This window comes from Physcomitrium patens, chromosome 26 (genome assembly GCF_059467195.1).
Source record: "Physcomitrium patens ecotype Gransden chromosome 26, ASM5946719v1, whole genome shotgun sequence".
In the NCBI taxonomy this organism is placed as follows: domain Eukaryota; kingdom Viridiplantae; phylum Streptophyta; class Bryopsida; order Funariales; family Funariaceae; genus Physcomitrium; species Physcomitrium patens.
In genome coordinates, this window is record NC_143435.1 from 3,537,260 (window position 1) to 3,562,238 (window position 24,979).

At 31.9% G+C, this 24,979-nt stretch overlaps 2 protein-coding genes across 2 annotated transcripts; both read left to right on the plus strand.

Annotated features, from left to right (window-relative positions):
• Positions 1–13,354: 13,354 nt before the first annotated feature.
• LOC112277940 (chaperone protein dnaJ 13) lies at positions 13,355–15,495 on the plus strand. Its single transcript, XM_024510817.3, has 7 exons — positions 13,355–13,419; positions 13,522–13,719; positions 13,859–13,973; positions 14,213–14,299; positions 14,581–14,669; positions 14,923–15,007; positions 15,244–15,495. Exons 2-7 carry the CDS (start codon positions 13,523–13,525, stop codon positions 15,328–15,330), a joined length of 660 nt encoding a protein of 219 aa, XP_024366585.1. The 5' UTR covers positions 13,355–13,419; position 13,522; the 3' UTR covers positions 15,331–15,495.
• Positions 15,496–17,221: 1,726 nt separating this feature from the next.
• LOC112277939 (chalcone isomerase-like protein 2) lies at positions 17,222–19,168 on the plus strand. Its single transcript, XM_024510816.3, has 4 exons — positions 17,222–17,262; positions 17,579–17,777; positions 17,933–18,315; positions 18,564–19,168. Exons 2-4 carry the CDS (start codon positions 17,684–17,686, stop codon positions 18,714–18,716), a joined length of 630 nt encoding a protein of 209 aa, XP_024366584.1. The 5' UTR covers positions 17,222–17,262; positions 17,579–17,683; the 3' UTR covers positions 18,717–19,168.
• The last annotated feature ends 5,811 nt before the right edge of the window (positions 19,169–24,979 follow it).

Sequence of the window (24,979 nt, forward strand, 5' to 3'; positions counted from 1 at the left end):
TTTCTTTGTTGCATTTACAAGATGCTTTGATGGCTCCCATGTGAGTACACTAATATCATATCCATGCCAATGACCAAGATATTTCAACCTATTTCAGTGCCACCTTAAGTCTAAGACTTCTTCCACCTTGAACTCTTGATTATTATTTACTTCTATAAAAGGAGGTGGTATTTGTCTTCTTTCCAAAATATTCATTGTCTTATACGGCTCAAGAAAGGATACATGAAATATAGGGTGGATCTTCATAGACTCCAATAGATATAATTGATAAGCAACAAGATTGATTTGTTCACAAATAAAAAAAAAGTCCTAGCCTATGATAGTCCAACTTATCACAAAGGCGAGTAGTCTTAATATTGCAATGACATAACCATACCTTGTCACTTATATTGAATTGTGGTTATTTCTTGCGTTAAGCATCCGCATTAAACTTTTGCCATCCTTGAGCTTCTTTTAATTATATCTTCATTATTGCATGTAACTTTGACAAATAATTTGTTCAATCTTTTGTTGTAAGATTATCAACTTTTAAAAAATTAAAAGTATCAAGCCGTAGATGATAACCATAATCAACAAAGAAAGGTGTTTGTTGAGTAGAAGAATGTACTAAAGTATTATATGCAAACTCTGCCAATAGCAAAAGATTTGTCCAATCATTTTGATGATAGTTGATAGAACACCTCAAATATTGTTCCAAAATTTGATTCACTCATTTTATTTGACCATTAGTTTCATATCTTAGCTATTTCTTTACATGAAATAGATTTTGTATATTATACAAAATATGCCATTTTGGTGAAACAATCTACAATTATGAATATAGAATCATATGAACCTGAAACTGAAAGATCCATGATAAAATCCATAGAAACAGAAGACTATGGTTGTTCTAGAATAGATAACGGTTGAAGCAGTCTATAAGGTCTATGGTAAGGAGTTTTTGATCTTGAACAAGTATCATATGATTGTACAAAGTCTTTTATTGCCTTCTACATTTGTAGCCACCAAAAATCTCTAGATATAAGCTTTAAAGTCTTATTGTATCCAAAATATCTTACTATTGGAAAGTCATGACAAACTTAAAGAATATGTAATGTGCTTCTCTTTCTAGAACATATAGGCATCTTTCAAAATAGAGAAGGTTGTTCTTGAACTCGAACTTTGAAATATCATGAGAATTTGAAGAAAGATTCTTGATATCATAAACAAGAAGATCAGAGGACATACTTAATTGGATTTGCTTGATAAAAATTAAATCAATAGTCAATGTTGATTTTATTGCTCGAAGATGAAAAGGCTCGGGCTTCAAGTATATTATTCTTTGTTGATCAAAAGTTACATCTCTTTCTTTTGGTATAAGATAAGAACGTCTAGAAAAGGTTTCTGACAGACCTTATTATTTTTTGGATCTATAAGTGATCTTGAAATTGAATCTGAATAAAGACATGTTCCAACGGGCTTGACGACAATTCAAAATACGTACTGACATAAAGTACTCGAGATTCTTATAATTCGTATACATGATAACTAGACTTGAAGTGCTTTTTAGATAATGATGCCATTTTAAAAATGAATCCACAATTACAAAGAGCTCTTTGTCATAGATCTCATAATTAATTTTAATTGCTGAAAATTTCTTGGAATAAAAAGCTACTAGGTGGAGTTTATCATCTGTTTCCATTTGTAACAACACGACACTTATAGCAAAGTCTAATGTGTCTATTTCTATAAAAAAATGCCTTGAAAAAGTTGATACAATATAAGATTGGTGCAAAAGTGAATTTGTTCTTTAAAAGCATCAATTAATGCTTTTGTTTCTTCAATCCACTCAAGTTTGTTTTTACAAGTCAAACGTTTAAGTAGAGTTGTAACTTAAGAAAAGTTCTTAATGAAGATTTGGTAGTAATTAGCAAAGCCTAAAAAACATTGCACATCTTGTATTGTTCTTGGAATCTGTCAATCTATAATAATTTGGACCTTTTTGGGATTCCTCACAAGGCCTTTGTTGGAAATGATGTATGCTAAAAAGTCAACTTGAATAATGTGGAATACACACTTTTTCAACTTAGCATATAATCTTCCATCTCTAAGTTTCTATAACACATGATGACTATGAAGTTCATATTTTTTTATATTTTTAGAATAGATTAGAATGTTGTCTAAATAATGAATAACAAAATCATCTAGAAATTCACAAAAACATCATTCATAAGATGTTGAAAAGTAGCCAGTGCATTTGTGAGTCCAAAAGGCATGACATTATATTCAAAATGTCTATACCTAGTTCAAATAGTAATCTTCCATTCATCTCCTTCTTTTATACAAACCAAGTTATATGCTCCTCATAGTTCTATTTTGGTATAGATCTTTGTTTGATTGAGTTGGTCAAGAAGTCCTGAAATCAAAGGCAAAAGATACCTACTCTTGATGGTGATGTTATTAAATCTTCAATAATCCATATACATCTGCAAAGGTTTATCTTTCTTCTTCACAAATAAGATAGGAGCTCCGATTGGAAATTTAAAATGGCATATGAAGTTCTTTGCCAACTTCTCATCAATGTAGTCCTCTAATGCAGCCAATTCATTCTATGATAAGCTATACATTGGTCTGAATGGTGGTTGAGCTCTTTCTTATAAATCAATTGAACAATCATAAAGACAATGCTCTAGAATAATATCTACATTTTTTTTTTCAAAAATATCTTGGAATTCTTCATATTGGCTAAGAATACCACTTGAAGTTTTTTCACCATTAGAAATGGGCATAACATATATAGCAAAAGATGATCTTTCTTTTGCTGCATACATGAAAGTTTTTACACTTACCAGTAAAGGTTTAGAAGTAGTAGACCTTTATACTTCTACTTTGCTAATTCGATCTTGCATTATACTACTAAAAAAGTTAAGATTATAAAAAATCCAATCTATTTGAAGATTATATTTTTTTAGCCACAATAATCCTAAAATAATCAAATTAAAATAAGATCTTATTATATTAAATAATACTATATTTTTTTTCATCTTTAATTGTTACATCTAAAAGAATAGTCTCATGGATAACATTTCTAAAAGACAATGAATGACCATCTATGACTTTTACATGTACTGATTTAATTTTTTTGACTAAAGGTATTTTTTTATTTTTGACAAAATCTTTGTCTATAAAATAAGATGAGGCTTTTGAATCTAATAAGACAAGAATTTTGTGATTTTTAGGTCCAAAATGCACATCTATTATAAAACAAGGTGAAGGGTTTGAGGAAAGAATAGGACCTTTACTAGATATTGTACATGATTCCAGCAACACACTTCCTATTGTAGCTGGAAAAACTCATTTTTTGAGATATTATCTTCTTTGGTAATTATGTTTTTCATTTTATAATTTCATTGTTTCTTTGGACAATGTTGAACAGTATGCTTAACTTCTCTATAGCATAAACACACACCCTCTTGATAATGTCGAGTCTTTTTCTGCTCTCTGAGAGTTTTAAAACGTATCATATCAATTTGCATTGGTTTTGGCTTTGATGAATATATTTCAAAAAACTTAGAAGCTGTTGTCATTACTTGACTTATTCTTCTACAACCAAATCTTTGTTTTTGATACCTTTCAAATAATCGATTGTTACATTCAATGGCTTGAGCAATAAATTATTCTAAAGATTTTATTTTTGGCATTATTAATAATAAATCTTTGACACTAACTTTTAATCCATATTAAAATTGATTGATGAGTGCTTAGTCATTCCAATCCACATTGCAAGCAAGGTTTTGGAATTCAATAGCATATATAGTGGCTCATTGTAATCTTTGTCGTTAAGATAAGAGTTTGGTCTCTGCTACTCATTCTTGATCACTTTCTCCAAATATCATCATAAACACTTCTAGGAATGAATTCAAATCATAAAGGAATTTTGAATCTTTTTCTATTAAATGTAAAAATCAAGAAAGAGTGTTTTGTAATAAAAGTGGGCCTATGAATCTAACTTGAGTAAATACATGAAGATATTGAAAAAGATGCAATCTTAAATAGAGCTTGACTTGTTAACTCAAATAAGTTCAAAAAGTTAAATTAGAGGAAGGTAATCGGCAACCTCTAATGAAAATTTCCACAAAGAGGAATAATCCACTTTCTTTAAAGAAAGATCAATGTTAAAAAATAAGATTTTTTATGTTTAAAAGGTGGATAGTCCACAACCTTCAAAACACAACAATAGAAGTGGGATAATTCATTTACTTCTAAAAAAAGATAAAAATAATATATTATCACTCTAGTCAAACTATTAGGGATATAAATCTTAAAGAAAGAGAATCCTCGATACACTCTTGTGTTACTAAAAAAAACTAAAAAGTCACTGAAAAGGTAATATAATATTAACTAGAATGGCTATTATCAAAAATAAGAAGATTAGAAAGTCTTGAAATAAGACTAAGAAATAGAATGAAATTGACAAGAATAAAGAAGGCTTCACTCTTGCCTCCATGTATACTCTTAACTAGAAGCTATGTGGTAATATCCTATAGGACTTCTAAAATATGTTGACTTTGCTAGCCACATATTTTAACTTGCAAGGCAAGTTATTTATATATGTGCCACATGATTAGGTTGTTCTACAAGCTATTATGCACAGTTAACTTGTCCCACAAGCTACCAACATGTAATTAACTTGTTGGCCAAGTTTCTGACATACAAACACATCTAAAGTCAAAATTGCATCTCTGAAGCTTTTAGGAAGCTTCACTAAAAGACTTTATGAAATTAATCTATATTCACCTACTTCTACCTAATCATATAAGTAATTATTGAAGTTAATGTATATGTCTGTGATGAGATGTGCATAGATTATCAACGATATAATAAGATTACTATTAAGAATAGGTATCTTCTATCTTTGATTTTAGGACTTTTTAATTAACTCAATCAAACAAAGATCTATAAAAAAAATAGATCTATGAAGAGAATATAATCTAGTCAGCATTAAAGAAGGAAATGAGTAGAAGATTATTTTTTAAACTAGGTATAGATATTTGAAATATAATGTCATATCTTTTGGACTTTCAAATATACTAGCTGCTTTTTAATAAATCATGAATGATGTCTTTTGTGAATTTTTTGATGATTTTATTGTTTGTTATTTTGATAACATTTTAATCTATTCTAAAAACATAGAAAATTATAAATTTTATGTTTGTCATGTGTTACAAATACTTAGAGATGGCAAATTATATGCAAAGATGAAAAAGTATGTATTCTACATTATTCAAGTTGATTTTTTAAAGTTCATCATTTCCAACAAAAGACTAATAATTGATCCTAAGAAGGTCCAAACTATCATAGTTTGGAAGGTTCTAAAAATAGTCAAAGATATGTAATATTTTTTGAGATTTTTCAATTATTATTGAATCTTCATCAAGAACTTTTCTAAAGTTGCAACTTTTTTTACATATCTGATATGTAATGACAAACTTGAGTAGAGCAAAGAAGCAAAAACATCTTTTGAAGCCTTAATAATAATATTTATTTTTTCACCATTTTTATATAGTATCAATTTTTTTAAGGCATTCTTCATAGAAATAGATATATTAGACTTTATTATTGATGTTGTTTTATCATAAATGGAAGCAGATGATGATCTCTATTGAGTTGTTTTTTATTCTAAGAAATTTTTAGTAGTTGAAATTAACTACAAGATCCACAACAAAGAGCTTCTTGTAATTATAGATTCATTTCAAGAATGGCATCATTATCTAGAAACTATTTTTAGTCTAGTTATTTTGTATAAAGATCACAAGAAGCTCAAGTATTTCATCTTGGCATGTATTTTAAATCGTCTTCAAGTCCATTAGAATATTTTTTTATTGATATTTGATTTTAAGAGCACGTATAGACTTGAAAAATAATAAGGTTTATCAAATTTCCTTTCTAGAGTTTAAAAATAATCTACTATATTTTGAAGGACAAACATACATTCTAAAAGGCAAAGCACAATTATATATTTTTCAAGCTTGTTGTGACTTTTCAACAACTGGAAATTTTGGATACAATAAGACTTTGAAGCTAACATGTTGAGATTTTTGGTGCCCTCAAATGTTGAAGGTAGTCAAAGACTTTATACAATCATGCGAAATTTTTTTAAGATCCAAAATTCTTCTTCTTCAATGTTATAGGCTTATTCAACTATTACCATTTCTAGAACAACTATGGTCTTTTTTTTCTATAGATTTTATTATAGATCTTCCAATCTTATATTTGTATGATTTTATATTTTTGATAGTAGATCATTTTACAAAGATGGCATATTTTGTATTATATACAAAATCTTTCATAAGTGAAAAAACCGCTAAGCTTTTTTTTGACAATATCTATTGTTATCATAGATTGCCCTAAGATATTATGTTGGATAGGAAGATTAAATTTATATCAATATTTTAGAAAACTCTTTTCAATATTTTAAAGATGGATATAAAGCTCTCTCTGGCTTTTCATTCTCAAATTAATGTGCAAATGGAATGGGTGAATCAAGTTTTAAAATAATATTTTAGATATATCATTAATTATTATAAAGATGATTGAACAATACTATTACCATTAATAGAGTTTGTGTATAATAATTTGATATATTCTTTTATTCAACAAATACCTTTATTTGTCAATTATGGTTATCATCCACAATTTGATACTTTTGATCTTTTAGAAGTTGATAATCCTATAACAAAAGATTTAGCAAATTATTTGTCAAAATTACATGCGACAATTAAAGCACAATTAAAAGGAGCTGAAGAATGACAAAAGATCAATTCAAATGCTTATTGCAAGAAACTTCTACAATTCAACATACATGACAAGAAATGATTACTTTGTCATAATATCAAGACTATTCATTCTTATGACAAGTTATACTATTATAAGCTTAGATCTTTTTTATTAATAAATAAGTCAATCTTATTGCTTATCAATTATATCTATTGAGATCTATGAAGATCCGTCTCGTATTTTATCTATTTTTTCTTGAGCCATATAAGACATTGAATATCTTAAAAAGAAGATAAATGCCACTTCATCTTATAGAAGTAGACAATGATTAAGAATTCAAGATAGAAGAAGTCTTAGATTTAAGGTGGTGCCAAAATAGATTAAAATATCTTGTTTATTAGTATAGGTATAATATTAATGAATGAATATAGGAGCTAGCAAAGAATCTTTTAAATACAACAAAGAAGGTTGAGATTTTTTATAAATGACATCTATCAAAATCAAGATGAAAAATAGTAAATCTTTATTATAAAAAAAATAAGATCTAAAAAAGATATCATTCTACTTTCTATTCTTGTTTAATACTTTTATGCATTTGTGATGCTAAAAAATTAGAGAACCAAAAATCAACATATTCAACTCAAGATTTATCACTTGCTAACTTATCAAATAAAACATTACAATTGTCACAACCTTCATGAAAACATAATTGAGATGAAGATCCTCAAGAACAACATGTCATTCCTTGAATAAATAGTAAGACATAATGTGTTTGGTATCACAATCTTGGAACAGGCTCTCAATGTTTAGAGATTTTATTAGAGATTGGAATGACTCTTGACAATATTTTAAATATTTTATTTGAAAGAAGTTATAAAGGCCTCAACAACAATAAAATAATAGGATGGTCTTTTTTCCTTAGTATGAGACATTATCAATGGCTAAGAAGATCTATCAACCATCTTCAAAGAAAAAAAAGATCAAAGTATGTGGCAAATATAATTTGCTCTATCTTGGATTTTTTCAACATATGATGATTGTTCTTTCTTGAACTCATCTCTAAAAGAAGAGATTATATCACAGACATATATATATTTATTATAATATTTATCTATATGATTAAGTAAAAGTAAGCAAAAGTAGATTGATTTCATAATATTTTGTAGAAAAGCTTCATAGTTGCTACTCTGACTTTATATGTATTTGTAGTTAATTGGTAGGATAGAAACTTGGCCAATAAATTAACCACGTTTTCATAGCTAATGAAATAAGATAATTTTGTGGCATACATTTAAAAATATTGTTTTGCAAGTTATGATATATGTCTTGCAAAGTCAACATAGTTTAGAGGTCATATAGGATATTACCACATAATTTCTAATTAAGAATATATATAGAAGTAAGAGTAAAACCTTCTTCATTCTTGTCAATGCCTTTCTAGTCCTTAGTCTTGTTTCAAGACTTTCTAATCTTCTTGTCTTTGACAATAGCCATTTTAATTTAATATTATATCATCTTTGAGTGATTTTTTAGTATTTTTGAGTGTCACAAGAATGTATTGATATTTTAGTTCTTTGAGGTTCATGATCTTGATATCTCCTCCTATAGAAGTGAATAATAATCAAGAATTTGAAATAAAAGAAGTCTTACATTTTAGGCAGTGCTGAAATAGATTAAAATATCTTATTCATTAAAATAGATATGTTATTAGTCAATGCATATGGGAGCCAATAAAGAATCTTAGAAATGTAACAAAGAAGGTTGAAGCTTTTCATCAATAACATCCATTAAAATTAGGATGAAAATTACAAATCTTTGATATAAAAGAAACAAGATTTAAAAAAGATGGCATTCTACCTTCTATCCTTGTTTATAGCTTTTATATATTTGTAGTGCTAAGAAGATGGAGAACCAACAATGAGCAAATTCAACTTAAGACTTATTAGATGAGACATTACTATTGTCAAAAAAATTTAGATGATATAATAAATATAAAGATCCTCAAATAACATGTATTTTTTTTTGAATACTTGGTAAGATATAATATATTTGATATCATGACCTCAAAAGAAATTTCCAATATTTGGTGATTTTATTAGAGGTAGAAACGACTCTTGACAAAGTTTTAAATGTTTTATTTAAAGACAATTATAAAGGTTATAACAATAATATCATATAGTAATATGACTATATGATGAAAAATATTATAAAAAAAGATGTTATTATAAAATAACGTATTAAAAAGATGTAATAGAAAAATAATGATAAATTATAGAGAGGTAAAAAAAATATTTAGATTTAATACTATTTTTTATAGAAAGAATTTTTAATTAATTTATAGAATTTTAAATGAATAAAATCAAAGTAAATAAGATAAAAATTTAATATAAATATATTTAAAAGAGAATTAATAAAATTTTAAAGTAAAATTTATTTCAAATTATCAAAAATTCATACCCAAAGAGAATTAGTTATTAACTTGGATCAAAATCAAATTCTAATGTATAAAATTGGGCCCCTAAGGTAATTCTAAAGATCTTTTATAACTTAAAAAATGAAATATAAAAGAAGACTTCATACGGTTTCTTAAAGCATTAGCTTTGAGTGATTTGAGTTTGTAATGACTTTTTTAGAGCTTTGCAAAGTCAAGGTACTTTTAGATGACTTTGATTTTGTAAAATAAAATAGGGTTTATAATTTGGATAATTTTTTTAATTTTTTAGAAAATCTATAAGTGAAATTTTGTAGGATTATGAGTATAATTTTACTAAATGTATGTTATAAATTTGATCTTAATCAAAAAATTGTATTGGAGGTTACAAAAGTTCAAGTGGATTAAGGCTCTAAACATTGGATTTTTAGATTTAGTAAGCTTAACTTAGATTTGTAATAATTTTCAAATTGAATTGAAGTGATTTTTTATTTTAGCTAATAGTTGACTTGACTTCCAACACTTAAACAAAATTTGAGAACAAGTTAATAGTTCAATTAGGAATTTTTGCTGCTAGAAGATTAATATAAGGATCAAAGATGGAGGGTGGCTAATACTCAAGTAGATTATAATGTTTATTTTCTATTTTGTAAATTTAATTCTCTTCAAATTTTCTATGCTTATTATTAATTAAGAAATTGAGATGAATATAAAATTTTAAGCAAGATCAAGAATATAGATAATAGATATTAGGATTTTAAAACTATCATAGGATTCATTTGAATTGATTAGGTTTTAATTAGGATTTATTTAAGAGATGATTAAAATTTGATATAAGATTTAGGATCTAATTAGGATAAATTTAGGATTAAAGATTTTATTAGGATTGATTTAGGACTTAGAATTTAATTAGAATTGATTTAGAATTTAATTAGAATTGATTTAGAATTTAGGATCTAATTAGTCTTGATTTAGGATTTAAGATTTAAGGTTTCTTTAGGATTTCTTTAAGATTTTCTTGATGATTTCTTAAAGATTTATTTAGAATTTCTTAAAAATTTCTGTTTAATTTTTTAAAGACTTTTTTAGGATTTCATATGGATTTTTATTAGATTTATTTACAATTTTTTTAGATTTCTTTTGTATTTTTTTAAATATTTTATTTTTATTTTATATATATATATATATATTTAGCTTTCTTTAGAATTTATTTATTATTTTTTTATGATTTCTTTAGAAATTCTTTAGGATTTCTTTGTGTTTCTTTTATAATTTATTTGAAAATTTAATTGGACTTGATTAATGTTTGATTATATTTATTAAGCTTTAATTACAATTTATATTAATTCTACAAAACTAGTTAAGATTTGTTGTTGCAAATTTCTTTTACCTTCCATAGTCAAGTGCTCCATCCATTCTTATGCAAGATTTCACATAATCTGACAACTATGAAATAATAGAGTGGTCTTTCTACTCTCATATAAGATACTATCAATGGCTTAGAGGACTTATCAACTATTTTCAAAAATAACAAAGATCAAAATATGTAGCAAATACAATTTGTTGCATCTTAGATTTCTTCAAAATATGATGATTGCTCCTTGTCAAACTTCTTCCTAAAAGAAGAGCTATTATCATAGATATACATATTTCTTCCAATAATTGCATATATGATTAAGTAAAAGTAAGTAAAAGTAGATTAATTTCATAATATCTTCTAAAGAAGCTTCTTAGAAGCTTTATAGACACTACTTTGAATTTATATGTATTTGTAATTTATTGGTAGGCTAGAAACTTGGTCAATAAGTTAGCCACATGTCACACATGTTGGTTGCTTATAAAACAAGCTAATTATGTGTCATACATATATATAAAAATAAAATAAAATAAAATAAAATAAAATAAAATAACTCACCTTGCAAGACAAGACATGTGTCTAGCAAATTCAACACACATTTGAGGTCTTGTATAACATCGCCACATAGCTCTTATTAAGAAAGTATATATGGAGGTAAGAGTGAAGCCTTTTTCACTCTTATCAACATCTATCTAGTCTTAAATATTATTTCAAGACTTTCTAGTCTTCTTGTCTTTGATAATAGCTATTTTAGTTCAATATATTACCACCTTTGAGTGACTTTGAAATCTTTTGAAGTGACATAAGAGTATATTGAGTATTCTTTTTTTGAAATTTATGTCATTAACAATTAGTATCTAGTTTCTTAATAAACTTGTAGCAATGGTATATTATTGATATAGTAAGGGAAGAGGAGAATGTTTAAGAAATAAAAAATGAAATAGCTACACAATAAAATAGAAACATCTATCAAGAAATTTTCTTAATTAATTATCTAAATCAAATTTATAATATTTTTAAAATATCTATTTAAATCTTTTATTTTTCATTCATAAGATTATTAATAAGACAAATTAAGTATTTTAAATTATTCATAATTTGTAATAAAGATAAAAAAAATTAATAATTTCATTAAAAAAATTTATAAATAGATTATATCTTTATAATTTTATTAAATTATAATTTAACATTTAAAAATCATAAGAATAAAATTTATTAAAACTTTTATATTTTATAATTAAGATCATATATTTTAAGTATCATAAATAAATTATTTTTTTTTATATTATTTTATATAAATTTAAAAGTATTAATTATTAAAAATTTATTAAAATTTTAAAAAATATATTTAAACTTTTAGTATAATAGTATTTAATTTAAAACTAACTAATACATTATTTTGAATAGGTTAATATTGGATTACAATCAATATAATATAAAAAGATATAAATCATCTTTACTTATTTGTTTAAATAATTTTAATATATTAAATAAAATTTGATTTGAAAATTTATGAAGCATTTAGTTGTGAAAGAAAAATTTCTATAGTCCAAGCTTATTTTTTAATCTATAATAATAAGGTGTTTATAAACACCTTTCTTCAACAACTTCAAGCTTCTCAATAATTCTTAATTTAATACCCTATCAAATCTTAAATCTAAAATCTTGTTGAGCCTTAAGTAAGCCTTAAATCTTAATTAGTAAACTAAAAAAAGATAAAATCTATAATTAGATTATTAAATTATCTGTAAATTTCCTAAAGTATTTCATTCTTTGATCATGTACATAACAAAAAAAATTAAAAATAGATCCAACTTTTACCTTGACAAATACCACAATAAAATCTTTATTATTGTTGCTTAGCTTCTTATTTTGAGTTTGATAGAGAATTCTAAAAGTTGATTTTTTTTATTTGAACTATTAAGAGCCATCCAAATTAAGTACAAAATATGATTACAAAATAAGATTACAAAATTATTCACAAAAAGATCTTTAAATTATCATTTTTAACCAATTTTTAGATATAAAGAATAAAAATTAAACGTAAACAAATATTTTTTACAAAGTTAACTTATAACTATTATATATATATATATATATATATATATATTGATTATTATGAAGTCTCATATGTTACATCTGAGATGCAAAAAATTATCAAGCATGAAAGGAACAAAATACTATATCTAAAATAAGAATAGGTGCAAATATATAATTAATTCAACAATTCATTTGTTTTAAAACTTGTATTATTGAGCCTAAAATATTTCTAATTTTTCTCTCTTATTTACAATATAAGAACTAGGTTTTAAACAAATCAACAATAAAAACAATAAATATTAAATATCTTAAAATAACAAGATTTTTTAGTAAAAATTTCTATGAGATTGTAGAAGGTCCCACACAACTAAAATCAATAGTAAAAGTTCCCAAAAGACAGTAAAAGATTCTCGAAAATCATTAAAAATAACTATACCACATACAAGAATAAAAGAATGTTAGAATGTTCGAGATAGCTAACAATAGTCCTAGAAAACACTAACCAATACATAAAGTGATTCTAGTACACACAATCATCAACACAACAAAGTGATTCTGGTACACACAATCATCAACACAACAAAGTGATTCTGGTACACATAAGTAATACTAGTAGGGTCCCAAGATGACAACATGAAGAAGTCAGGGCTGAGCTGGAACACTTCCAACAACAGCATCACAAGGCGAGAGATACCATACGGACAGAAGAAGCTGGCACCGCATGTGACAAAAGTTTCGCTTGCCTCTGTGTGGAGTTCTGTGTTTTTATTTCTAATTGCACACTTGTATTCACTCACGATCTCTCACACTTCGAAGAAGACGAAGATATCTGCAGGTCCTTTTAAGTCGCTCAGCTCTTACGGTGATTGTTTATATGTTTATTTTTAGCTTTGAGACATGATTTCGGTGACGAGTTTTTGGTACTCGTTTGTTGCAGAATGGCGGAGATCACGCCAGTGCAAGCACAGATATGGAAGAGGGATACTCTTGTGCTAGGTGGTAATGTGGGTTTAGGTGATGGTTCGGGCGGAGGCACTGTGACGATGGTTTTGAGACGTCAGCTTTCACCGATCTCATCTGCAGAAGTTTTTGCTATGATCGGGCAGTACTCAGTTTTACGAGTTCAAACTTCAAGGTGTTAGTTCTTTATGATAAAGTCTGTCTTAGCCGCGTGGTTAAGTGAGTTCATGTATCTTCGGCGTTTTGTATACCTGTCTATTTGATTCTAATGGTAGTGTTCTACGGGTTTGTACTGACGAGGTTGGTACGTGCAGACAACTTTCGGCTCTATATACGGGAACTCTGGGATTGACTTGCTCTTGTTCGGACGGTTCACTCACATTATCAAACGCTTGGTCCCGTCAATTGTCACAGGATACCACTGGCAATGTATGTGTGCTATTCTTCTTTCTTTTCGTTTTCAATTCATGAGTATTTACACACAATTTATACTGTTCAGAAACAAGTCTTATCGAACAATCTGATTTTACTTGCATTAGTCTGGTTGATTATCCCTTCCAATTTGAGATGCTATTTAGTGTGTTGATATAATCATCTTATTTCATGCATGTGTGCGTCATGATGGCTTTTAGTTGGAATAGTCAAGATTGAAGTGGTGAATTGTACAGATACGACTAGCTATTGGGGGAGACGCTGGAGTTTCAGTTGGTTGGCAAAAGCACGGTAAGAAGAACAGTGGTTCAGCTGACGTGAAGGTATGGATATCGGAGACCTTCTTTCTAGTACGATTAGAGGTGTAAGTGCAGCGTGCCATGAGTCGTCATCGTATTACGTTCCGAATCGATTGCACTTGCGTTGGTCAATAGTACTGACTAGTGGCTAATAGAAAGGATGTTGTTGAGTTGGATCAGTCGACGAAAGGTTGAAACAGCACAAAAAGTACGTGATCGTGGTGATGAATCTGTAATGTTACATGAATAAATGACTGGGATGAAGCGATGTGACAGAGGTATTGTGTGAATTGCCGGTTGTGAAGATAGGGCCTACCACCTTTGGAGTATCTGGGCAATACATACGGCAATTCTCATCCAAGTCCCAAGGTCGAGTCACTGGCAAACTTGGAAGGTTGGTACCATTTCATGATGGTGTTGTCACATGCTGAATGTTGAAAAGCTTGTAATGTTCCTTGCCAATCCTTCCAACGACCAGCTTCTATCTGCAATGAGCAAACGAATGTTGTTTGGAGTGATTAGTTCGATCTCTTATCGGATAGCAGTAATAGGTGTCCATCTGGATGCGACGTTAGTCGTGGTATCTGTCTGAAATGCTGCAAATAATGCTGACTTGCTAATTTGTTTATCGTCTGTGGGTGGTGCAGCACTGGAGTAGAGATTGAAATGGGTGGAGAGAGGAAACTTTCAGAACACAGTTCAGCTGCCATGTTCTGCGTGCTTGGGCCACAGGTATTTCTAACTGGTTCTGTATACTGAGTGTACCAGGGTCTTAACCTGGTAGTGTGAACAGTGTGGTGTATGTAACATATTTCATCGGTACATTTGAAATTGCAGAATGTTAGGGGGAGGTTTATTGAAGAAGCATTTGGATTGCTTTCTTCCTTTGTCAGAAATTTTGAATTGGTCCAGGTAGTGAGTAGTTCAAGCCATGTTAGTCTGAAAAAGCACGGATAAGTTTTGTGCAGATTTGGCTTTTTGCGATGTGTGAATATCCTTTCTGGGATCTAAAGATTGTTGTTTGTGTCTATTTTAGGGTGTATCTTGGAGGCTAAAAGTTCATCATTTTAGTAAGTGGTAGTGTTTTTGGTTTGTAAATACGTGGATGTTAAATTTGTGTATGTTTTTGGAGAACGTAGTTCTTCCATGTCTTGGTTAGTGTAGTTGTAGTTGCAAAATGCAACACTTGAATTGTTCTGATAAGCACGGAGTTTTCCTTATTCTGCCCCCTTTTTTGTTCCCTTATTTTCATTACTATCATTGGGTATTACAAAAATTCTAAAGCAAGTTTGGGGAATTATAAAACATTTTAAAACTATGATTTTTTTTTTTTTAAATGTTCATAAATTTTTGGAAGGTCGCATGTGGCTATAAAAGGTTGTAGAAGTTTTTTTCATAATGACGACATATTTTTTATTTTTTAAAAAAAATTGATTTTGTATTTGAGAATGCCTTAAAGTTTGTTCAAGATTTATTATAGTAATATCAGTTTTTAGAAAGTTTGGAATAAGTTTAGAAGGTGCTCAGAATTACAAAAATTGATTCCACTAAACATAATTGATAAGATTCCTAAATTCATATTTATTCCATAGCAATTTCATCTTTAAGTATATGTCAAACATAACTTAGATTTTGACATAATATGTTTTAAAAGAGAATGTTCTAAAAGACCATGGCTCACAAGTTTTTAGATTATAATTGCATCCAAATAGTGTTAATACAAATAATAATTTTAACAATTAAATTTCACATTCATATACAAAGAGATGGTCCATTGAGTTAACATATCGTTTATTATGTTATTGTCTCGATTTTTTCAACCAAATCATAAATCTATATCTAAAGCAACAATGTTTAGATGAAATATGAGCTTTAAAGACTGTAGATTACATTCAGATTAACCACAATTGACTTTTATGTCAATCAAATTCATCAAGATTACACAATATCTACCAACACTTATATTTAAATCAATTAGAATAACGAAGAATCTTTTTTACATCCTACAAATCTTACCTTTTGTCTTCAAAACAAACACTTAAAAACTCACTCTTCCAAAAAGTAATTCCTGAAAGTAAAAAATAAATAAAAACATAAAAATAAAACAAGCTTCATACATAATTCAAATACTTGACAAATCCCTACAGACCAGTTCAAAAACACTAGACTAAATCTTATCATCGGTCAAATCCCACTTTTATGAGAGAATTTCTTCAGAAACAAACAACCCGATGGAATCGGTGCAAGAGCCTCGAACACCATAAAAGGAAAATGGCTGTGCAGGGCTTAGGCCTCCGACGCGTTGAAAGCACGCAACACTGGATCAAAGCAGATTTGAAAGCCAAGGGAGAGAGAACAGACCGAGCTGGGCATGCATCCATGACACGTGTTGAGCCCCCCAATGAAGGCTCCCTTTGTTGACTGATGCGCATTGACTTCACATGCGTGGGTGGAACCTGCACACTGAATTGACTTCGCAGCAGCCGGAGAGAATACATTTTCATGAAAAATGGACACAGAAGCCCGGACCCACATGGCCAAAACCTTGGGAGAGGTAGTAGCGTTGAGAAGGGTTTCAATGGCGGTCACATTCGTTGACTGGTTGCGTTGAAACCACGGAATGACCCACCAGGTCTGCAATTGAGCTTCGTTGCAGAGATCACTCCTTTGGCCAGATTTTCTTATGGGCTCTTCTCTCTGGGGCTCCGAGTAGGGGCAGGAATGAGGGAGAAAGGAGTCCAGCCGTTTTGACGACTTTCAAAGATGCTTTTTTGACCTTGGAACTGCGAAACAGTGTTGCATCGTCACACCTGTGTTGGAATAGTCAATTTTTTGTTGCATCGACGATGGGGTTCGGGTTTGAAGGGTTCGTCAGAGTCGGGACGCACAAGGTGCACTTTCGCATAAGACCTGTGTGCGCGCATCCTCAAAGGCACGTCCAGTGGAAGCCGAACCCTTGTAGCCCGCGATTGCTTCCTAATTCTCAGGTGAGACATAGCTCTTGTTGGTGTAGCCGTTCTGAAGGACTTGTGTGGATGTGCGGCCACTTCCGATCTGTAGATTGAATGCAAGAGAGAGAGAGAGAGGGTTAGAACTTCGGTGAAAGGGGTAATTGTGGTTCGGTGTTCATAGGATAATGAGCTTGACCCGTCTTAATTTCGATTTCTATTAATTTTGCAGCAAGGGTTGGAGGTTGTGAAATTGGATGTGAGTGGTTCATGTCCAGGGGACGAGAAGTAGACATTTGTGACACTTTGATACGAATCCGTGGGTTGTTCCTCATTTTCCTCTGTTTGTTTCCAGTGAATCTCCAAGAAGCCATCTCTGTTCGCACATTTTAAACAACGAAAGGAGTAATTGCTTGAAGATCATCCGCACAGTTGTTACCGTATAATTGTCAGTGCTGAAATGGGTCCCCAAGTTGTGAAAGTTGAAGACATCGACTTTGCCACAAAGTTCACACCACCGACAGGTTCCACCGAGCTTGATTTGATTGGTTATGGTGAGCACTTGCATCCTGCCTTTCCGACGACATCCTTCTCATAGAAGCATGAGCCATGTCAAGCGTTGCAGAATATAGCGTATTAAGTGCTAGAATATTACTTCTTAGGTCTTATTGAATGCATACTGATGATCGAGAGGTCCACTTCAATGCAGGCAACACGGGAATGGAGATTGAGACCGTAGAAATCAGGTTCACCGCCATAGGCTTCTACGCTGAGCCAAGTATCAGCGAGCATCTGCAGAAGTGGAAGGGCACGCCATCCAGCAATCTTGTCGAGGACGACAGTGGCTTCCACAAAGAACTTATCCAAGCTCCTGTGGAAAAGGCTGTGCGAATCTCCATTATCAAGGGGATCAAGGGCCTTCCCTATGGTAGCGCCCTGCAATCTTCCTTGAGGGACCGGCTGGTAAACAACGACTTATTCGAGGAGGAGGAGGAAGAGGCACTGGAGAAGCTTGCTGAATTCTTCCAGCCCCACAACTTGCCCAAGGGCACCAACATCATCTATCACTGGGCCACCCCCTCCAGTGTCAAGGTACTGGCAGTTTCTGCATGAATGCCTTCAGAACATCATACCATGTCGACTTTAGTTCGTGTAAACCTAACCCACCAACTCAAATCTAGTGAACAGACGTTTTTGTTTTTGTTTTGTTTGTTTTTTTTTTAAATAATAATAATAATAATAATAATTTAAGTGGACATTCTTAAAGAACTTGAACGCATCTATACAGAAAACTCTATTATGAAATACATGGGTTGAGGCTGACTACTTACATTATGCAGGTTTCCCTATCTGAGGAAGGTAAAATGCCTGAAGATGTGGCATACACCATCGACGATGCGCATGTAGCGGAAGCATTGTTGGACCTGTACTTGGGCGAGAACACTATCACGCCCTCCACTCTTGCCTCGGTAGCTGAAGCCATTGCTGCCTAGCTTTTTGCATAAGAAGATACAACGGCTACCAGACGTAAAGGAAATGCAACAAGGGATTATACTCTCAAGCTCTGGGTTGTACATGAGAATGTTCAACGTTATTGTCTAGTTTACAAATCCTCGCACTTCCTTTCTTCTGGAATTCATGATGTCTAATACTACATTAGACACAGCTAGAAAAAACTCTTCATTCTGTCAGAGTGTAACCAGATAAATTTGGCGTAGCTGCGGTGACTATTTTAGCCACTGGTTATAATGTGAAATTCATCACTGTATATGTGTCCACCTATTGCAAACTCCTTAGTCATAACCACTTTAGCATGGTTTCAACCATCGTGAGCTGTTCCTGGTATTATGTACATGTGGGAGAAATTCTCAACCACACAACACACGAACTCCCGAAGTTACCATTGAGAATGTAATACAATGCATTGTGCTACCTTCTGTCCACACATTTATGGCTTCTAATTGTGAATGCAAGCAATTCTTGTTTCAGATTTTCGCATCCTGTTCCTGAGTGTAATCAAAAACACAGTAAATAACTCAAAATTATGTGATGAAGATAGTAATGTGATCGGGTTTTGAAAGATCAATCGTCCGACATTCTACAAGCGACAAACTGACCAGTTTACATTAGTCTTGCGGTCAGAAACTAAACCTAAAACCTCGAAAATGAAAACCGCGTCGAACCTGGAACGGAGTCAAGGCTACACACTTGCGTAGAACACTCAAATTTGTAAAGAGTAGCATTATCTCAATGAACTTCAGCAGCGGGTCCCTCAGATTCGGCAGCGTCTGTAGGCAATGCCTTCAAAACTAGCCTTACCAACTTCCATAGAACTCTCAATTCCTTCCACCACTCACGAGCTGGAACTGCACGAAAGCAAGCGTAGTCGCGAGCTGTGTCAATGTTCGATACAATCCCACTCTTGGCTGCGCTAACATGATAAGAAATGCCCGTCATGTTCCCAATCACAACATAAGACCTCCTTGTGGGGAATCGTGCGCACCCCAGCCGATGACAGCATTGTGGCTAATTTGCGCATCTTGAATTACACCAATGTATAGTATTACGAAGTGGGTGTAATTCCCAATAACTGAGTCTCGCCAGCTGCCGAGATCAATGATTTTTTGAAACCCTTCCTCTTCATGGTTCCCAATTTGGAATCGCATCCACTGCAGATTGCGAGTACACTGTGCCCTCTCCACTCCGCAACTTCACACACTCGTTCCTACCCCTGCCCCCTCAACCTCGCACCAACAGACTTCAACTGTGCCCTCGGAACGACTTCATCCTGGTCATGGACCCGTAATCTCAATTTCAGCAAACCAATAGAAAACTCCTCCTGAAGGTAACAAACCGTGATGAATCCTCCGAATGCAAATGGGAAGGGATGTGAACTGCAGAACGATTGCCCAACGAACGCCATCGCCTTCTTCATTACATCACCCACTGCACAAATCCCCCGTGAAACCCAAACTCCTAATCTCTCTCACCTCCACTGCATTGACAACAGCAACATTTTCGCGAGAATCTCCATTTGAGCCGCACGACGAATTACAACGACTTATCGAAGTAATATTACACGACACAAATGCAACGAACAAAACCTGACACAACCACTCCAACCCACGACCGACACTCGCAATACTCCAAAACCCGCATGGCATGCATCGATCCAAAGGTTGAAAACTTGAACCTCCAAACTCATTCCATCGCCGTTGCAAAACGCAATAACAGCAGCGTCGATTTACTGTCTCTTCAGAGCAAGCCGTGACGAACACTCCCCAACTACTGCCGGCGGAAACAGCCTAGCCCATACACCCGATCGATTACCCGTGTGCTCATCCTTGAGAAACGCGGCATTCAATAGCTGCATCATCGCACAACAACCCCCTGTGGTTTCGATTTCCTCAGGTTCGCTTCTGAATTCATCGTTGGGTTCGAATCCTGTGCCACGAGTTCGGCTTCGGCCTCGCCACCGCCGCCGCCGACTCTGCGAGAAGCTTGAACTAGACTCCCCTTTTATAAACTTCATTGAACATTTCAACGAAAATCGTGTTCCTGGATGAACGACGTTCGTTCATGCTTATCACGGGTCTAGTCTGTAAGATATTTCGTATATATAGAAGTAAGATAGCATTTTCATTTAATAAACACGGAAATATCCTTAAAATATAACGGTCGTGGTGATGTGCTTTGCAATTGATGTAGTGATTATATATATATATATATATATACATATATGTAGATATATTACATAAAATACATTAGATATAAGATAAAGACATAAAGAAGTCTTCTGAATGGTAGAACATAGGTTAATGAGGGAATAGTTGGATATGCCAAAGATCAAGGTGCCAAATGGCACAAGTTTTCACTCGTATCTCTTATATAAAAGAGTTCAAGGGATAAACCAACAAGATAAACTAGAGGAGACACATTGGCTATACATCTTATTGTTTTCATCAAAAGTGAAGCAATAACTCAAAGATCAAAATCTGCATGTTGTTGCTACAGATTGTTGAGAGTAGCATTGTGAGATCATTAGGCTTGGAGCTTAGAAGCATCACAACTTGGAATAGCATGGAATATCGTGGAATGGCATGCAACATGGAATATCACGTCACATGACACCTTAAACAAAAGATTGGTTTACAACACTTAGTTTACAATGTTTTTTTGTGGCTAATGACATAAGTTTCGAGTAATATATATATATATATATATATATATACATACAAATTGATTGTAATTCATGGAAAATTGTGTTGTGTAAAGAATATTGATATTTTATTTTTGTGCATGAACATGATGCAATGAGAATAAATTAACAAAGGGTTTCTCTAAATGTTTACATTTTGATTGGAGATTTTGTATGTATTAATAAGAGTTATTGTGATGAGAGAGTTTGTTATTGCAAAAACTAATGTGTATCAAACTTGTTTACATTGTGTGTCTGTCACATGACACATACATTTTGTTAAACTTGAATGTGAACTCATTAAAGTCAAAATAACTTAAAATCAAAATAACTTTGAGTATTGAGTTCGATGCTTGTCTTTAATTTTCAGTATATGAATGAATTAATAAAGAATCTTCATTTTTCATTTACTTGCCTACTTTGAGAATGTACAATTTGTGTATAATGTACTTTTTTTAAAGTCATATTTAACAAAATAAATCATGAAAATTGCCCAAAAAAAAATTCAACTGCTATAAAATGTAAATAATATCAAGTTTGAATATTTAAAATCTTACTATATATCTATGTTGAGTTTATCTACTCAAAAACTATAAACAACATATACTTCATATAATGTATACAAACTGTGAAAAATGTGCCAATGTGAATAATAAATGTCATAATATTTTTACGAATCTGAAGAAAATATATTAAAGATATTAATTTGTAATACTTTTGGAATCTTGAACAAGTTTTTGAAATTCTTTTTCAAAAAAGCATTTCAAAAGCATTGTCAATGCAAGGGTATGTGAGATCTTTTTTCTAAAAACTCTACGTAATAAAATCAGATCGGTAAGGTTCCATTAACAACATGTTAATATAAATTTTTTTATTCAATTTATAAACATATCAAACAGATAAATTTACCTTTGTCGGCTAAATAAGCAAAGTATAACAAAATCCAACTTCAGTCTTACCAAACTTGTATCTTAACTTGAGTTAAACATTTTGCTAGTGAATATTTTTACAACTTGGCATATTCACTTAGTGGCATTAATTTAATCAATTTTTTCAATTAAAAAAACACTTTATTTCTTTTTTATTTTTTTTTACACTTTTTGGCATAGAAAAACTAGGTCATGTCTTATAGCAAAAAACAGATATTCTAAAGGCTTTGACAGAATGTGTTCAGTCCTAAATAAATATAGTTTATTTTTGACATTATAATAAAAATAATTACTAACTACATTAAGAAGATAAAGTTTCTGAGCTACCTACCTCTAAGCGTTGTGTAGGTGAGTATCCTTTCTTTTCTCCGAAAAGAACTCAATAAAATTAAAAATAAATGCAGTATTAGACTGTTTTTAACATTGTAAAGTTATCATTTAAAATAAATGTTTCATATCTTTCGAAGATTAAACTATAAACTGTGTCTGGGTATCGACATATATATATATATATATATATATGGGTAAAAAGACCACATTTCTTTCCAATGAACTCACAAACAAGAAAAAGGAAGGAAACAGAAGAAAAGAAAAAAAGAAGAAGAAGCTTTTACAGAAATAAGATGATCTCCATCTTTTAAAAAATAGACAACAGTGAAAATATCTCATTTACATAATGATTTATTTATTTCTTGTGCAATTATTTTTTGAAACCATTTTGGAAAATCTTTTCATACTGATTTTCATACTGGTAACTAAAATTATGCACGGTACTGAAGAAATGTAATCACGCTGAGTTTGAATGTGTTCCTATTAATAAAAATATTTTCATATATATATATATATATATATATATATGTTAAAGTGATCTTTGTGTATGTTTTGACAAATATGTATCGACTATTTCTTTTTATACAAATTAATCACATTGAATTCTTGGTTGTCAGCGTGTAGGTTGTTATTTTAAATTAATCCTAAAAATATATTTTTGGTATCAAAATTTTTAAAACCCAATAATATATATGTATGTGTGTGTGTTACTTGAATAGTAATATGATTTATGTGCTTTCTTGTAAATGTTACGTAAGATTGCATCAAATTATTTTTACAATAATTGTACTGTGTTGGATGTCACATAAAATTCTCCGTTAATTTACATTTGCTTCGATAATAATGTAGCAAGGGATTAAAAAAACATTAAAATATTAATATGAACACATCTATCGAGTCCTACAACAGGATGTAGCGTTCAACTTTCGGCAAGTGTTCGTACAATGCTCATTCTAGGTCATTTATAAAAAGATGTTCTTTGAATGCACTCTATTATAGTGAATAATTGAGAATAATTGAGAATAATTGAGCGTAAATGAGGATACTCCATTCCGGACAATGACACAATCCTATTTCAATGTTATCTCATGTATCTTCATGCAACTAAATGAAAATTTTGTAAGGTAAACAAATCAAATTGATCCAACAAAAGAGAAACCACTGAGTCTCATTCCATCCACTGCTTGAGTCTCATTCCATCCACTCGAAACATGTACATCGAGCCCTTTGATGCCGGAGAATGACGCCGCCGGCGGCGGCAGCGGCGGAGAGTGGCAGCCGCCGTCACACAACCTCCCATTGGAAAGGAAAAAAAGGCTGCACTACTGTGCGCACCAGCTTAGAAGTGAGATCCATCTTTAGTCGTCTTTCCTCAGGTAGCGGTGCCAATCTCTAAACTCACCTTTCTGGTAAGAAGATGCGAATAAATATCCAATTATTGTGTGGGAAATAGCGTAGAATCGAGGGCAATCACTCAGTGAAACAACAGTCGCGCACTAATTCCCAACTCCACGCGCTTTGTGCCAGCTCAGACTTCGCGGGGTTGCCAGCTCAGCTCGTGGTGTGGGGTGACTGGACACGTTGGACCAAAGGGGGCTGCTATTGACCACAACTGCAAACTGTTACCACTGAATAGGATCCCTCTTCCCTGCTGCTGGATTTAGAGAATGAGAGCAGTTATGATGGTCACCTGAATGGAAGGAGTTTCACACCGCCTCACAGAATTGGCTTTGAACTTTTGTACCGTGAATCGGACTAGTACTAATCACGGCCAAAATTGTACGTGCTCTGCAGGCCCATCGCAGTCTGGAAACAGCCCTTTCAACCCACACTTAACTCTACCATTAGTCTCTCTTGTATGTTTTCACTGCAGTCTGCGTAATACCCATGTCGTTAATTCAACCCAAAGTCATTAAACTGGAAGCTGGGTGGAGTTTATGGTGGGAAGAGGGGGATATAGCGGGCAGGGGAAATCCCACCAACCCGCGCCGCCTGATCCGATCTTGTATGTCCGACGTCTAGCGTGCGAGGCCCTTGCAGACCGTGCTTCGCTCCGGGAACTGGTTGTCTGGTTTTGTCCAGTTTCCATGGTGAAGGTTCATCGATCAACGTCCACTCCAAGCGGGGCTACAGCACTTGGTCAAGTCTGTAGGAGTGGGATTCGCAGCGTGGAGTCATTTCCGAATGGCGAGGCTGCAGTTAATCTAGGTTGGGGCAAGGCGAGGCAAGGCAAGGCGAGGCTAAGTCAGACTGCCAGCTTGCATTCAATTAGACCCTGGAGGACTTCGGGAGGTCGTCG

Coding starts and splice junctions, on each gene's coding strand:
- LOC112277940 (XM_024510817.3), top strand. CDS start 13,523: ATGGCGGAGATCACGCCAGTGCAAGCACAGATATGGAAGAGGGATACT. Junction 13,974..14,212: donor CACAGGATACCACTGGCAAT/GTATGTGTGCTA, acceptor TGAATTGTACAG/ATACGACTAGCTATTGGGGG. Junction 15,008..15,243: donor TCTGCGTGCTTGGGCCACAG/GTATTTCTAACT, acceptor AGTTTTGTGCAG/ATTTGGCTTTTTGCGATGTG.
- LOC112277939 (XM_024510816.3), top strand. CDS start 17,684: ATGGGTCCCCAAGTTGTGAAAGTTGAAGACATCGACTTTGCCACAAAG. Junction 17,778..17,932: donor GCTTGATTTGATTGGTTATG/GTGAGCACTTGC, acceptor ACTTCAATGCAG/GCAACACGGGAATGGAGATT. Junction 18,316..18,563: donor CCACCCCCTCCAGTGTCAAG/GTACTGGCAGTT, acceptor TACATTATGCAG/GTTTCCCTATCTGAGGAAGG.